This window comes from Pleurodeles waltl, chromosome 4_2, assembly GCF_031143425.1.
Source record: "Pleurodeles waltl isolate 20211129_DDA chromosome 4_2, aPleWal1.hap1.20221129, whole genome shotgun sequence".
NCBI lineage: Eukaryota > Metazoa > Chordata > Amphibia > Caudata > Salamandridae > Pleurodeles > Pleurodeles waltl.
The window spans coordinates 1027391554-1027406207 of record NC_090443.1 but is presented as its reverse complement, the minus strand read 5'-3'; the positions used below and the strand labels follow the sequence as shown (position 1 = coordinate 1027406207).

General features: G+C 44.9%; 1 protein-coding gene across 1 annotated transcript in view; it reads left to right on the top strand.

Moving 5' to 3' along the window:
• Window positions 1-12430, top strand: part of AIP (aryl hydrocarbon receptor interacting protein) — a 146586-nt gene extending 134156 nt beyond the window's left edge. Inside the window, exon 6 of the mRNA XM_069232918.1 lies at window positions 10311-12430. Coding sequence (XP_069089019.1) covers window positions 10311-10513 — 203 coding nt within the window. The 3' untranslated portion in view covers window positions 10514-12430. The remainder of the gene's footprint in view (window positions 1-10310) is intronic.
• Window positions 12431-14654: the final 2224 nt, after the last annotated feature.

The following is a 14654-nucleotide window of genomic DNA, read 5'->3' as shown; positions in this document are numbered from 1 at the left end:
GCGGCCAAGGCTTATCTAGGAGACATGCAAAGCTCATGCAATAACACTGTAGTCACACTGCACTTACACACAAAAATAAAGGTACTTTATTTTTAGGACACAATACCACAAAATACTAGAAGGGCAACTCTCCAATAGGAGGTAAGTAATACTCTAAATATATACACTAGCAATCAGAAATAGGCATAGAAAAGGTTAGAAAACTGTGTAAATGGCAATAACCAAAAGTGACCCTAGGGGGAACACAAACCATATACTAAACAAAATGGAATGCGAACACAGGACCCCCGCCTTGCTAAGTGGAATATGTAGAGTGGAGCTAGGAGTACTAGAACCACAGAGGTAAGTAACACAGTACCCCCCAGCGACCAGGAAAGCAGGAGTAAATCACAGAATTGTGCCCATACCACCGAAGAAGAAGAAATGCAAGACCCAGAAGACACTGCAAGACCCCAGCGGTGGATTCTGGTGAAGGAGGACCTGAGGAGAGAGGGGCCAAGTCCAGAAAGAACAACAGAATCCAGTGGGGCAGGAGCCCCTACCCACCACACTGAAGATGCAGGAGTTGGCCACCAGTTAACACAGGAAGGTCAGCACTGCATCCCTGAAGATGGAGTAAAGTTTCTGGAGGATGCAGGTGATGTCCCACGCCAGGTAGAAGATTGCAAAATGAGTTGCGTGTCCGGATTCCACCAACAAGCCTTGGCAAAGGCAATCTTTGCAGTTGGAGGAAAGGGGAGCTGCCGGGGACCAGCAAGGTGCAGGAGGACTCAGCCCAGGAGGGGGAGTCACAGGGGGCCCTCAGTGATGAAGGGAGCCCACAAAAGCCCAGGCAGCACCCACAGGAGGCCAACAGGACGAGGACACAGAAGGTGCAGGAAGGTGCCCACACTGCAGGAGAACCACGCAGAGGGCTGTGCCTCACAGGAAGGAGTGTTGGGGGCTGGAGCTGCACGTCGTCTGAAGATCCCTTGGAGGAGATGCAAACAAGCCTTGGCAGCTGCAGGAGACGCAGTGCATGAGGGTACTGTCCTGTCTGGGAAGGCAGGGGCTTAGCTTCACCCAAGTTGGACAGCTGGTAGAGAGGACTGAGGGGACCCCTCCAGACCACCACCTGTGGTGCAGGATCCATGCAGATCAGCAGAAGAGGGGATCCACGCAGCCGGTCCTTGTTGCTGTAGGTGCCTGCTGATGCAGGGGAGTGACTCCTTCACTCCAAGGGAGATTCCTTTTTCCTTCTTGTGCAGGCTGAAGAGTTGCTGCCTTCTGAGGATGCACGGCTGGGGAAATGTTGCAGAGCTAGCAGGAGTCGTGGATACAATGTTGCAGAAGAGTCTTCCTTGTGGATCTGCAGCTTTGACGGTTCCTGGAGGTCCAGTCATGGTTCCAGTGGCCAGAAATCGAAGTGAAGGTTGCAGAGAAGTCTTGCTGGAATCTTGCAAGCGGAGTCTGAGGACCCACCCAAGAGAGAGACCCTTAATAGCCCTGAAAGGGGGATTGGTCACTTAAGCAGGTAAGCACCTATCAGGAGGGGGCTCTGATGTCACCTGCCTGGCCACTCAGATGCTCCCAGAGTTCTCTACCAACCTTTGTAAACAAGATGGCAGAACCCAGGGACCCTCTGGAGGAGCTCTGGGCACCACCCCTTTCCATTGTCCAGTTTCGCACCAGAGCAGGGACGGGGGTCCCTGAATCGGTGTGGACTGGTTTATGCACGGACACCAAATGTGCCCTTCAAAGCAAATCAGTGGCTTTGGGAGGTTACTCCTCCCAAGCCAGTCACACCTATTTCCAAAGGGAGAGGGTGTTACCTCCCTCTCCCAAATGAAATCCTTTGTTCTGCCTTCCTGGGCTTGATCAGATCAAGCAGTAGGAGGGTGGAAACCTGTCTGAGGGGTGGCAGCAGCTGGGCTGTACGGAAACCCTGTAAGACTGGTGGTAGCAATGCCAGGGTCCTCTAAGGAGCCCCTAGAGTGCATGGAATCATACTCTGAATACTTGCAACAGTATTGGGGTATGATTCCGACATGTTTGATACCAAACATGCCCAGGTTCGGAGTTACCATCATGTAGCTGGACATAGGTAGTGACCTATGTCCAGCACACGCGTAAAATTGCATCCCGCACTCACAAAGTCCAGGAAAATGGATCTCGAGTTTGTGGGGGCACCTCTGCTAGTGCAGGGGTGCCCTCACACTCTGGTACCTGCACCCTGTCCTCAGGGGCTGAGAGGGCCTACCATAGGGGTGACTTACACTGACCTGTAGTGAAAACGGGTGCATGCACCTGTTTCACGCAGACTGCAATGGCAGGCCTGTGGATCCCTTGGCATGGGCACCCTACTGGGGTCCTGGTTAGCAGGATTCCAGCAGACACAGTCAAACACACTGACAACAGGCAGAAAATAGAGGTAACAATACCAAGAAAGAGCATACTTTTCTACAGTCTGCCTTTTAGGGGGATGTCTAGCAGTCGCTTATAGACATGCCCTTCGATGGCATCCGTCTCTTTGGAGACAAAGTGGACTCAGCACGGAAGCGCTTTAAGGAGTCCCGAGCTACGGCTCTGTCTCCTGGCCTTGCAGCTGCTCTTCGCCCCCGCTCAGTCTGCTTATCAACCCTTTCGTGGCTAGGGAAGGGGTGCCCAAGCATGTCCATTTCCGTCCAGCCACCTTGCCGCTAACGCTGCCCAGTCTCTGCATGGATGAGGACATGGTATCCAACGTGCCCGTCGCTCCATCACGGACGAGTTGGAGGCATGATTAACCATCACCTGTCTCTACCAGATAATTTGTTACCTAAGGTAAGTAACTTGTTCTACAAAGGCAATTACAAGACTATATGGTGGACGCAGCTGCCATAAACTGCATTACAAGCTGAGCCCTTTCTGTTCTATTACTGTTCTGTTACCAGACCTGATCATTGCCTGACCTGAAGACAAAAAAGGCATGCTAAGGGATGAAAAGCAGTTGGGAGCAAAACTGTTGCATAGATATTGGACCTGTTGTAAAGTAACAACTGGAAAATAGAAGATCTAATTGCCAAATAGCCCCAAGTCACCTGTGAGGCTGTCTATTTGTGTTAATACACCTGCAGTAATTTCCATTCTCAGACTTTTGGAGGTTGTATATGTGTTAGTCCAGGGGTTCCAAAAGCTAAAGCCATTTTGTTTAGAAAGGAAAAAAAAAAAAAAAAAAGCATGTTCAGCTGATGATGTAAACGTATTGTATTGCCTGTTAGCTACGGCATCAGATATATTAAAACCAGGCTGAATTCTGTGTAGTTTCGCCTGCTGTCACCATATTTTCCAATGGGGATGCATGTTGAGCCTTCTTCAGATCATTGGTTGAGTGAAAGGGATGGGGACAGCGGACAAAGGAGAGTTTGGGCTGCTTTGTTTATAGATCTGACTAGCACGTGCAGGTAAACCTCAGAATGTCCATCATTGTGGGTGGGCAGCTGTGGATTCGCTAATTCCCTCTTGTTCTGATGAATGAGTTTCAAGTTTTCTGTTATGGTGTTCTCTCTGATAGTAGAATATGTGCATGCAAGTGTGGGATCTACAGAACACCATAAAAAACAAACAAAATTACAAAGAAAACACGCTTATAATAGGCAACATTTTCTGTACATTCTTTTTGGTTTTGAAAACTAAATCCAAGTGGACAAATTGAGATAATACATTTAGCTGAAAACTCCACTGTGCTTGACGCTTTTCAAAAACCTCAAAATAAAAGGAAAAGTAATGTCTAATAAGTTGGACACACTGTGCCAATTAGACACTGTGCCTCTAATGAACATCCGAAGCTGCCACGTTCTCATCGTGCAGCGGCAGTGTTTTCCCAGCTTAGCAGAAAAGCCAGATATCAGTGTCCAGTGAAAAGGTGAGGTGGTGGAGTTGCATTGTCAGTGTTCCATCTTCTACAGAACCACAACCCTCTGCCCTCAGTGGAGGATAATGTACAGCTGCCCAGAGGTCCTGTGGGTCCAATTGCAACAACAGTGTTGTCTCCTAACCTCCCGGTATCACCACCATCATTTTCACAAAAGAATGCGAAGAAGAGGCGTAACCATCAATGGCTTACTGAAGATGAGCCTGCTAAAACAAAAAAGAGGAAGGGTTGTCACTCTAGATGCTCTACTGGGAGAAGTTCTGACAGGTCCTGCAAATCCAGATCCACACTTCTCAGAGAACAGTCCTATCCCCAGCAGGATCTGACATGAGGAGATTTTCAGGAAGAGCACTGGACCCCCCACCTCCTAGAGTATCCCAGTAGACCATGTGGGTTAGAAAATTGAAACATCACAGCATCTGCTCTCCTTTATGAAATTGTTGTCTTTGAAAATCTTCTTCTGATCGCAAACAAGACACATGGTAGATCTGGTTCCAGGTCTGTTGTAATCCCATAATGGATACCTTCTTGATTCCAGCTGCCAAAAAATACAGTTAGCCATATGCCAGAGAAAAAACTACTGACTGCCAGAATCTCATCCTTTCTTCTCAAGTGTAACACCACCTCCTGAATCCCTGGTTGTGCCCGCTGCCGGGAAGTGCCCCAGTGCGTCCAGATGTACTTCCTTAGCATCTGTTGGTATGTACAGTTTCAGCCACAGCTTTGAGAGTTGCAAGCTCCACCACACTGTTGGATTGCTGCAATAAAGGGCAATGAAACTCGGGTCTGGTTTATTGCTCGGGATCCAGGGAGGAACAGGAGGTTTCATATGTTTCCAAAATACATCTTTGATCACTTCAGACCAGACCATAAATGCAGCAGAGGACTCTAGAACTCATGCCTATAAAGAACCCAAGCGCCTGAGGACAGAAGTGTAAAAACAGTCTGCTTGAGGAAAAGAAAAGGTGTCCCAAGATAGTGTAAGTACTATGGTAGGGGCCAACAGCAGGTCCATAGTCCCCTTTGGGAAAAGTGGCAGCAGTTACACCATCCATAGAAACCGTGTTTTCAGAGGGGAAAAAATCTCAGAAAAACATGTGCTCTCGCATCCTGGTTAGGCACTTCTACAAACCATGACCTCTGTGGCACCACTGTCCAGCACCCAGGTGGAGAGGAACATTTCCAACCATTGTCTCTCGTGGCGGGATATAATAAAATAGTTGGGTGCTAAATTTGGTAAAATCTGATTTTATTATTTTTTTCTTTTTTTTTTTTTTCTTTTTTGCTTTCCATTCATCTAAAGTGATGAGACTGCTACATTTGAAGTGCCTGACCCATGAGGTGAAAATTCTTCTTGGTAAGGAGCTATTAAAAAAAAAAAAAAAAAAGCCTGAGTTTGCAGAAGAACAAGGAAATGTCCTCTGCCCTATTTCTTGATTCTGACAAAAAGCCTGTGACTAGAATTTTGCTGGGCTTAAAATATGCAACAAATGGGTCAAGAGGGAGAATTCTGCAGGCTGGTTGTTCATCAGATAGTTTACTATTGGAATGACATTAATAGACCTGTATGTTGCCTATTTTCACATTACCATCCGCAAGACACATCAAACCTTTCTCTGTTTTTGAGTAGGACATGCTTGTTAAAAATATTGTGTCCTCCTTTCGGCCTGAAGTCAGCTCCCAGTCTATTTCTCAAATATATGGTGGTGGCAGTGCTTAATTTGTAAATAAAAACGTGCCGGTGCTGAAAGGTCTCCTCTGAAGCACGCGTCTGTTGCAATTAAATGGGCGAACACGGAATACTAAGGTAGCATAAGCTTGAAGCCATCTTGGGCCTCTTTAATCCATTTACAGCCACTCCCTGCCCTTTCAGCTCACTCTTGCAGCTTTCTGATTTCTCCCTTTGTGACACTTTTTTCGTTTTTCTCTTCCTCCGTCCTTCTCATACGAGTCTTTTGCTCTCAGTAAATGCTTGAGGCAGAAAAATAACTGCCGGCCCTCAAAAATAGTTGCTGGTGCTCCGCACCGGAAACAAAAAGCACAAATTAAGCACTAAGCATGGTGGTAGTAGCAGCAGTTCTGCAGAAGAAATAAATATTTGTTTACCCATACTTAAACGATTGGCTGGTAAAATCCACTTTGGCATCAAAACTTCAATCAGAGGCATGAAGACTATCATAGCTCTTGAATCTACAGATCAACTCATCAAATCAATTCTACACCCAATGTGAAGATACAGTACCAGGTGACTACAATAGACAATCTGCAAGCAAAAATGTCTGTTTCAGAGGAACAAATGTCTCCTCTTTCTCTAAAAGCAACAATAGCTCCGTCAGTCAGAAAGATATCGTCCTTTCTGGGAAGCGTGGCTACAAGAATCTTTATTGTTCCAAGTCCAAGCCCTCATATGCGGCCACTTAAAAAATTCTTGGAAGGTTAATGGTGTCAAAAGACATAGGATCAGAATGAGACAATAACACTGACCAACTCAGCTACTCATTCTTTCCAATGGTGAAGAGAGTTAACCTGATTCGGGGGGTGTCCTCTTGCACAAACATTCCTCTCCTGCCTCAGTTGTCACAGATGTGTTGCTTGTAGGCCTTGTAGCCCACTTGAGAGATTTGTCTTTGCAGGGCGTATGGTCTCCAGTGGAGAAGTTGTACTATATCAACATGCTTAAGTTGAGGCCTGTTTATCTGGCTTTGAAGTCTTAGCTTCCATCCATCTCTGCAGTGGTGATACTAACTCAGCTGACAATATAACAACCATGCATTATGTGAATGAGCAAGGGGGAAGACGAACTAGAGTACTGTCAGGTGAAGCACTAGTGATCTGTCCCTGGACAGGAACATTTTGTTATGGACCTCCCAGGCTTATAGAACAGGAGAGCATAGGCGTTCAGGAGACATTTTTTTTAATATAAATGGATGGTTGATGACATCATGTTGCAAAACACCTTTTACGAGAGGGGCAAGCCAGCAAATCAACATCTTTGCTACAGGAAAAAGCACAAAATGCCATGCCTTTGCATCCAGATTCCCAGATCTAGAGGCAATGCAAATTTGAAAGCCTGTTTAAGGATATTTGCCTATGCCTTTCCTATGATCCCCTTGATTCCGAAAGTCCTTACCAAACTGGAGTACAAGGCGAAGATGATCCTTATAGCTTTGGATTGGTTGCAACAGCGTTGAAACCGAGATCTTCATTACTAGTCACTTCAGCATCACAAGAGCCTTCCGCACATGCTGAACCTGAATTCCAATATGTCGGGCAAGACTTTTCATCCAATCTGTGCTTACTGATTTTAACTGTATGGCTCTTAAGTACTTACAACACAGTCACTTGAATCTTCTAGATGACTGCACAAAAATACTGAAAGAAACACAAATACCATTTACTTCTGTTTCATATGCTTTTAAATGGAACAGGTTCTGCACATGGTAACTCTGGAACAGGTGGATCTAAGAAACTGTCGTGAATAGATGGGATTACTGTACCTACTTAGCAAACTTTGGCCTTTTATTCTCATATGGTATAGTCCACTGGGCTGCTCTTACTGCTTATAGAAAAGTTCATAGTTTTTTCATCCCAGTCATAAAAGATTTTCTTGAGGACCTCAGGGACGTCACCTACATCCTCCCCCCCCATTTATGCAGCCTTTCCCATTCCCCCCCGTGGGAATTTAAGTTTATATTTTCCAAGCTAATGGGTGCCAGTTTTCAACTTATGCACAAGGCAGACCTGCAACACATTTCAGGGAAAGTGTTTTTTTTTGTATTTACAACTTCAGCCACGAGGATGATTGAGTTTCAAGATCTGGCTTTCACGGAATCGTATCTGTTTTTCCGCTTTATAAAAGTTTCCTTAAGAACTCATTCTGCAATCGTGCTCAAATTGATTTTGAATTTTCATACAAATTAAGTGATCTTGGTCCCAACTTTCTTCCCGTACCATTCATCCCTGGCCAAAAGATTACTTGAGATTGCATGTGTTAAAAGGTTTCTTAAATATTACTTCCATACGACCAAATTCATTAAGTCCAAACATTTATTCTTAAAATTATGGTGCAGTCTGCACATAGTTGAGTTTCTTCAAAACAAACCTTAGCTGGAAGATAGCCTTTTGGTAACCAGTAACAATGCAATAAACAAACAGACCATTTGGGCTTACTCAGTCGAACTAGCCCTAAGTCTCTTTAAATGTGGCAGAGCTGCTACTATTGCATCACTCTTGAATGTGGAGATTCTAGAGGTCTGCAAAGCAGCAGCCTGGACATCTGTACACCTTTGCTAGGCATTACTGCATATTCTGACTCCAGAACAAGTACTCTGCGAGGTCCGGCCTCATTACGCAGTGTATTTGTTCATTAATCTATTTACCTCTTTGCCATTGTCGCTGTTAGTGGCTATTAGAATCGCATGATGGAAGGAACAGTTACCTGTAGTCCTACTTTTCTATTGTGGGTTCTCTCTCTGAATCCATAAACAACTTTGTTGCCTCCCCATTTTCTTATATTTACGAAAAAGTGATAGTGCTCGTTCTACTTAGTTCCTTCCAAATTGAACTGCCTCACTGACCATGCACTGCATGATGGGAAAGGGTGCAGCCCCTGGAGTTCCTTAAAAGTGTATTGTCTAATTAATGATAAATAATCAAAGGGAGGGAGAGAGAAGATCAGTTGGTCAACCCGTAACTTCCCTGAAAATGCTGTAATTAAATCAAAACAGGGAGTTCCCTAATAGTCCATTTCTCCGGTAGGGATCTCGGGTGGAAGCTATCAGACCTTTAATAGGTTGTTCCGGTCAGTCCTTTTTGTATGGGTCACCGTTTCAGCTTCCCCCTTCTGTTGTGATTTTCACATCAAGAAATACCATGTTCAATGGCACGTGTGGCTGTAGATACAGCCAGAGCTGCGACTCTTTGGCCTGCTGCATCTAATTTGTTACTTTCCATGTCAGGAGGGGGAGTGTCTCCTCTAGATTGACTATTTGCTCTTTTACGTGCAGTTGATGCGACAGTAGAAACAGGAGGAATTGGAGACTTTATAAACTAAGGGTCTGTGAGTGCAGGCTTATAATTTTAATCGACTTGGGGAGCGACAATGCGCGCTCTTACTGGCTCCTGAAAGATCTCATCATTGTGCCGAAGCATGTCTGAGAGCATGGGAAGGAATGGACTTTCTTTATGCCTTGTAGCAAGTGTGTCAAATAGAAAGTCTTGCTTGATAGAGTCCAGTGGTACATTATGGAAGGCTGCTGCCCTGACTATTGACTGTTGATATGAGGTGGAATCTTCAGGTGGAGATGGTCTAGCTGGGCAGAGATCCGGATCATTGGGTATTATAGGATCTGGATCATATATATCCCAGGGATCTGGGTCATCTAATTTGTCTCCTAAGTTAGGAGACCCGTGTGGGAGTGAATTGCCTGGTGTAAATCCTGAAGGAGGTGGAGTTGGAGGTGTAGTTGGAGGTGACACATCATTCATTCATTCATATATCTGTAAATATCTGTAAGTGCACCCTGAAAGAGATTAGGTTGAAGCCGCGGTGGAAGTACTAGACTCCAATATGAAAACTCTGATGTAGCATGCCTTCAGGATTTATAGGAAAATCACTCATGTGCCGGTTCTGCCCATATGTACTTGTCTCTTAGGGGACTTCCTGTTTTGATTTATGTGTGTCTTAATTAGTGCTCAGCCTATTGGTGCATACAGTTTTCCCTTTGTTTTGGGGTTTTAAAAAAATGGTCTGTTACACTTGTGTTTGCAGGTAAAATTTGTTGCATTGTCAATTTGGCTAATTGTATTTACTTTTAAAATCAAAAAAGGAAAATATATAGGCATATTTTAGCCGTAAAAATAGTATTTAAAAATTTTTTTTTATTCCTGAGCACCTGCATCTGCATGGAGTTATTGTACTGTTTGTCGATATCAGGGAGAATACCCATAACGGGGAACTAGGATTATAGATGAGTATCTTTCTTGTTGTGAGGAGGGCCAGTGTATGGGGAGAGAAAGTCAACAGCTTTATGTAGCTGAAGGTAAACTGCAGCGCTAACAAGTCTAATTATTGCTTTGATTTCCAGCTGCCCAGCTAATCTTGCTGGCAATTATGAAAAGAAAACCTAGGCAGTATCCAGGTGTTGCCCACCTTTTGTTAGGGTATGTTTTACCCTTCACTTTAATAGAAAGCTCTTGCTCACTGCGATCTAGTTTTTAGTTTTCGAAAAGCAGGTATAAATACTTCTGGGCCCGCCCATACTTGTTTGTACTCCATCTTTGTTTCCCCTTGTTCCTTCCTGTGCGCGCTGTATCCTGTCAGTCCTGAATAATACATTTTACCTCTTTTGTTTCTTCACTTGTTTCTTCTGTCCTTCCCATACCTTGTTTTCCTTAATTTTTTTTGTCTTCTCTGCAGACAATGTGAAAGCGTACTTCAAGCGGGGTAAGGCGCACGCGGCGGTCTGGAACTTGAATGAGGCACAAGCGGACTTTGCACAGGTGGTAGCACTGGACCCGTCCCTGGCCAACGTTGTCACCAAAGAGCTGAAGAAGTTGGAGCTCCGGCTGCGAGAGAAGGACCATGAGGACAAGGCCCGATACAAGGGGATCTTCCATTGAGCTGCAGAATTTGGAGACAGACATATCATACGTACCGCCCAAAGACTGGACAGTGTGGAGATGAGACTAGTCTGCATTCTAGCATTTACCCATTAGGTTCATGGTCTCTTTCTCTCCGCATTGTGGCTGGCAAGAAATTGTGGTGGCAAGGTGGGGGCGATTAGTCATCTGGCAAGTGTATAAAAGGCATGGCTTGAACTATTGGTCATGCGTGCTGTTGCCACTCGTCTCTTCAGGCGTCATACTTCCTGTTGGCACTTCATTTTTTGTGTCACTTTCTCGGCCATGTTGAGTTTCCTCTAGAGGTAGAAAAACTGAGTGTCAAATACTCACCGGGATGCAGTTAGACATGGGGTGAGATTCTGGCATTCTTGCTGGATTTAATTTCAGGAAGGCTTGATTAAGTATCATCTAGCGCACGGTGTGATTGTGGACAACTGCTCTGACTTGCTCAGTTATAGTTTGGTCTCTGCTCCACGAGTCAAATGCCCTTTCCAAATCCAGGAAAGGCACGGAAACATGGTGGTGCCTTGGAAAAGGGGGAGCTCTTTCATTGAAGTGGCAGAGTCTTATTAAGTTTCAATTACTTTACAGGTATTTTAATAATATTCAGCTTATTGGGTAGATTTTCTTTTGTCTACAAGTAGAATGGCAATCCATACATTTAGTAATGCATTTTGAAGTGTGTAGCTTTTTTTTTTTAATTTAAACTGTGTGCTTTAAGTGGATGTGATATGTAGGCTTGCCAATTAATTGACAGCCCTGTGTTGTTCTTCAGTAAGACTGGAGATGGCTCTATAGTGTCTTTGATAGTCCTCCGTGTTGGTGAAAAATGCGTGCTCCAAACTGGTGGTGGACATGTGCACACTAAATGCTGCTGTAGTATTGGATTACAGGCTGCTTCTTCATTTTGCAGCATTTCAATGCCTCCATAGTGCAGTTTTTTAGTACATTTTGTAGATATGTCTCAGTCATCCAAATGGTCTTCAAGATTTCACACAGAATGCAAAGGTGGCCTTTGTAGGACTGTGCTTTTAGCTCCAGCAGTCTTAGTGTTCTGGCCTTTTTCGCTCTCCTTATTGCTGCCCCAGCTGTGTATTATTTGATGTTGTTGCCTTGGTGGGTCACTTCCCATCATTCTCACCTTGTATGAGTGTTAGTGGTAGAAGCCTTTGTGCTCTTCAAAATAGATTCTGCAGAGTCAGTAAGATGTTCAGATAGACTCCTCCTTTGGGTAGAGGCTTGGTGTGCCCCAGGGTATCCTTCTGTTATGTGGAAGTGGTTAAAGACCACGTTTGTGGCCACCTAAGGTCACTGGATCAGCCTCTCTTGGCTCCTGTAGTACCAGGTGACACTTGCTTTCTTTCTTTGACGGTTAAGTGAGCACCAGCAGTCTCCTTTCCTGTCTGCCATCAGCTGTTGCTGAGGTGCTGGAGTTGGTGCCAAGCTGTGTTAGTCCTTTGCTTTGCCTAAAGTTCATGGAATAGAATTGATTGTATTTTCAAATAGTTACCGTTCAGAGTTATGTCTCGTTTAGAAGCCACATTCTGCTGCCCTTCGAGTGCAGAATGGCGCTACCCCTGGTCCAGACATCTCTGAATGATGCAAGTTATGGGGTGACGTCAGGGAGCAGTAGAGTACCCTGGGCCCAGGTGATAAAGTGACACCTTGGGCTAGAAGGTATCCCCTCCCTGTGCCTAGTTTGAGATGACAGTAATGGCCGCCCTGTACAGATGAGTGTGACCGCCCTGCCTCTAGTAGTCCTTTCAGTCCACTGCGACGCATGTGCCAGCTGCTTAAAGCTAATTTGCTGTGATCTCTTAAGACACTTTTTCCATATCTATGCCTATGTTTTTTTATATACACGTTTTTAAATGTATCTTGCTTTGCTTAATATATAAAATATATTTATGTGTATGCCGTTTAAGGATTTTTTTTGTATGCTTTCTGGGGAGTAGATTGCCAATTCATGGTAACCCTTTGCACATCTTGGCACATCCCTTTCTAAGATTTCCCCCAGGACCTCGAGCCAGTCGCAGATTGTCTGGATTAGTCAGCCTGAATCGGTTCCACTCCCAGATGTGTGGTGCCTTTTTTTATTCTATCATTGAGAAATGGATAGTGCTCGTGTGTGCAAAGTCCTAAGATGTTAGGCCCAAATTTATGAGAATTTGGCACAAGCTAACGCAGCAACTCATTTTTGGATGCGTCAAAAAATATGGGTGTTGTGTGGGAACACCCTCTGCAACGCCCATCGAATGCCTCCCTGGTGCAGAGTAAGGCAACACAACTATTTGCACTACCTTGCCTTACTCCGTATCTGTGAGGCCATTCAGAGCCAAGTGAAGTGGCTTTATGTGGCCTCATAGATATGGTTGAAAGGTTTGTGCCACCGCTGTGTCACTTAAAATGACGCAACGACAGTGCAAGTCTCTCAAATATGGGCTGAGTGTTTAATCCTCCAGGCCATCTTGTGACATCTAGGAAGTTTAAGGGTATTTATGGATCTCTGCTTTCCACTGGATGTTTCTCATTCCCATGCTGTCTTCACTTCACTTACTCCATTTGTTTTTCTTTAGTACTATTTTTTTGCCTGTGTGTACTTAGATTCCCATTCCTGTCTTCCTCTTCCTGCCTCTGTTTGATTATTTCCTTTCACCCTTTTCTCACTTCCATGTTTTTTGTTAGCCCATAATTGCTCTACTTTCTACTTCGGATTTTTCAGTTCCACTCTCTTCATTGCTTTTCCGGGTCAGGTGCCCCGTTGAGCGCCTGACCTCTGCCTCGTCCAGTGATAGGCACCTTTACCAAGCCTCTGACTATCTCTGTATCCATGGAACTCTTGCGATGTGGAAGGGCCTGACCTGTGAGGGAGAGACAGTCTTAATGCCCCCCCCCCTCAAAAGAACTCCCCTCCACCCTCCTTTCAGACATTGTTTGTGAACTATACTTGTTTTGAATTCCCTGTAATCTCGTTCTTGTAAATACAGTGAGAATAAATTAAGAAACATGTGACCCGCCTCTTTCTTTACACTGAAGAGCCCCTTCCTAAGTACTCTGCTGCAACAGTGTGTGGGTGAAGAGGCCCTGGAGTGGACACCGCCCCTGCCAGGTTACATCAAACAAACAGGCAAACCAGAAGTTTGATTATTTCACAATTTTTATTTACATCTGTGCTGTTCACATTTTTCTGTTCAGGCTGTGTACCTCCTCTTAGTACGCCGAAATGAGCTACTAGTTGTATTTGCAAAGTCATTGCTTTTGTTTCTGTGGCTGGGTGTCTGGTGGCTTCCATCAGTGCAGCTTTGTATTTTGTTGAGAGGTCCTAGACTGGCCTATTCCTTTTCCGGACTGCTTCCTACCATCTGGAGAAGACAGCGTGTGGGAACACGCTTAGACCCGTCTGTGAAGCCTTGCCAGTGGTCAAATGATAATCAAGACATCCTTATTCAAAAACCTGATGTGCTCCTAAGTTATAGGAGAAAAAACTCTTACAATTCAAAGTGCAGTTTTAGAATCAGAAAGCCCCAAATTGGTGGATTGTACTCTGTGAGGGGGGGTGCATGATAGCCTAGCACTTCATGTGGCCATTGCACTGTGGCATCACTTGTGAAGTTGCTCAAAACAGGGTTGAAGTAACTGTTCCCAGGGTGGGAATGTGATTAGGTTGTAGGGGAAATGGTTTCCTACGCTGTCAGTCTCTTGTCACGTCAGGAGTTCGGAGCAGATTTACCAATATTTCACGCAGCGCGGAAAGACAACGCTGCTTTCTGTGAAGGCAAGAGAGCAGAAGAGTGCCATATCTACAAAGATAGGGCACATTTCTTCTGTACCCTAATGGTGGTGCTTTCACCATGGTGCAAGGGTGCCTGCATTACGAGAAGGATCGCTTGTGTGCAGTAAGATATCACTTCCTGCTTAAAGACAATCAGGAAAGGCATGTTCTTCTTTGTATGTGTGCTGCTGAATGCACCACGCGTACAAAGAGGAAGTGACAGGGCGATATAAATATATTTCTCCTCATTACGCTGATGTTGGAGAGGTGCAACATCCTGGAGCAATCCCAGATTTACAGCCCTTGTAAATCTGGACTTGTGTCAAAAACCATGACCAGATGCGTAGGAACGACCACGCTCCACAC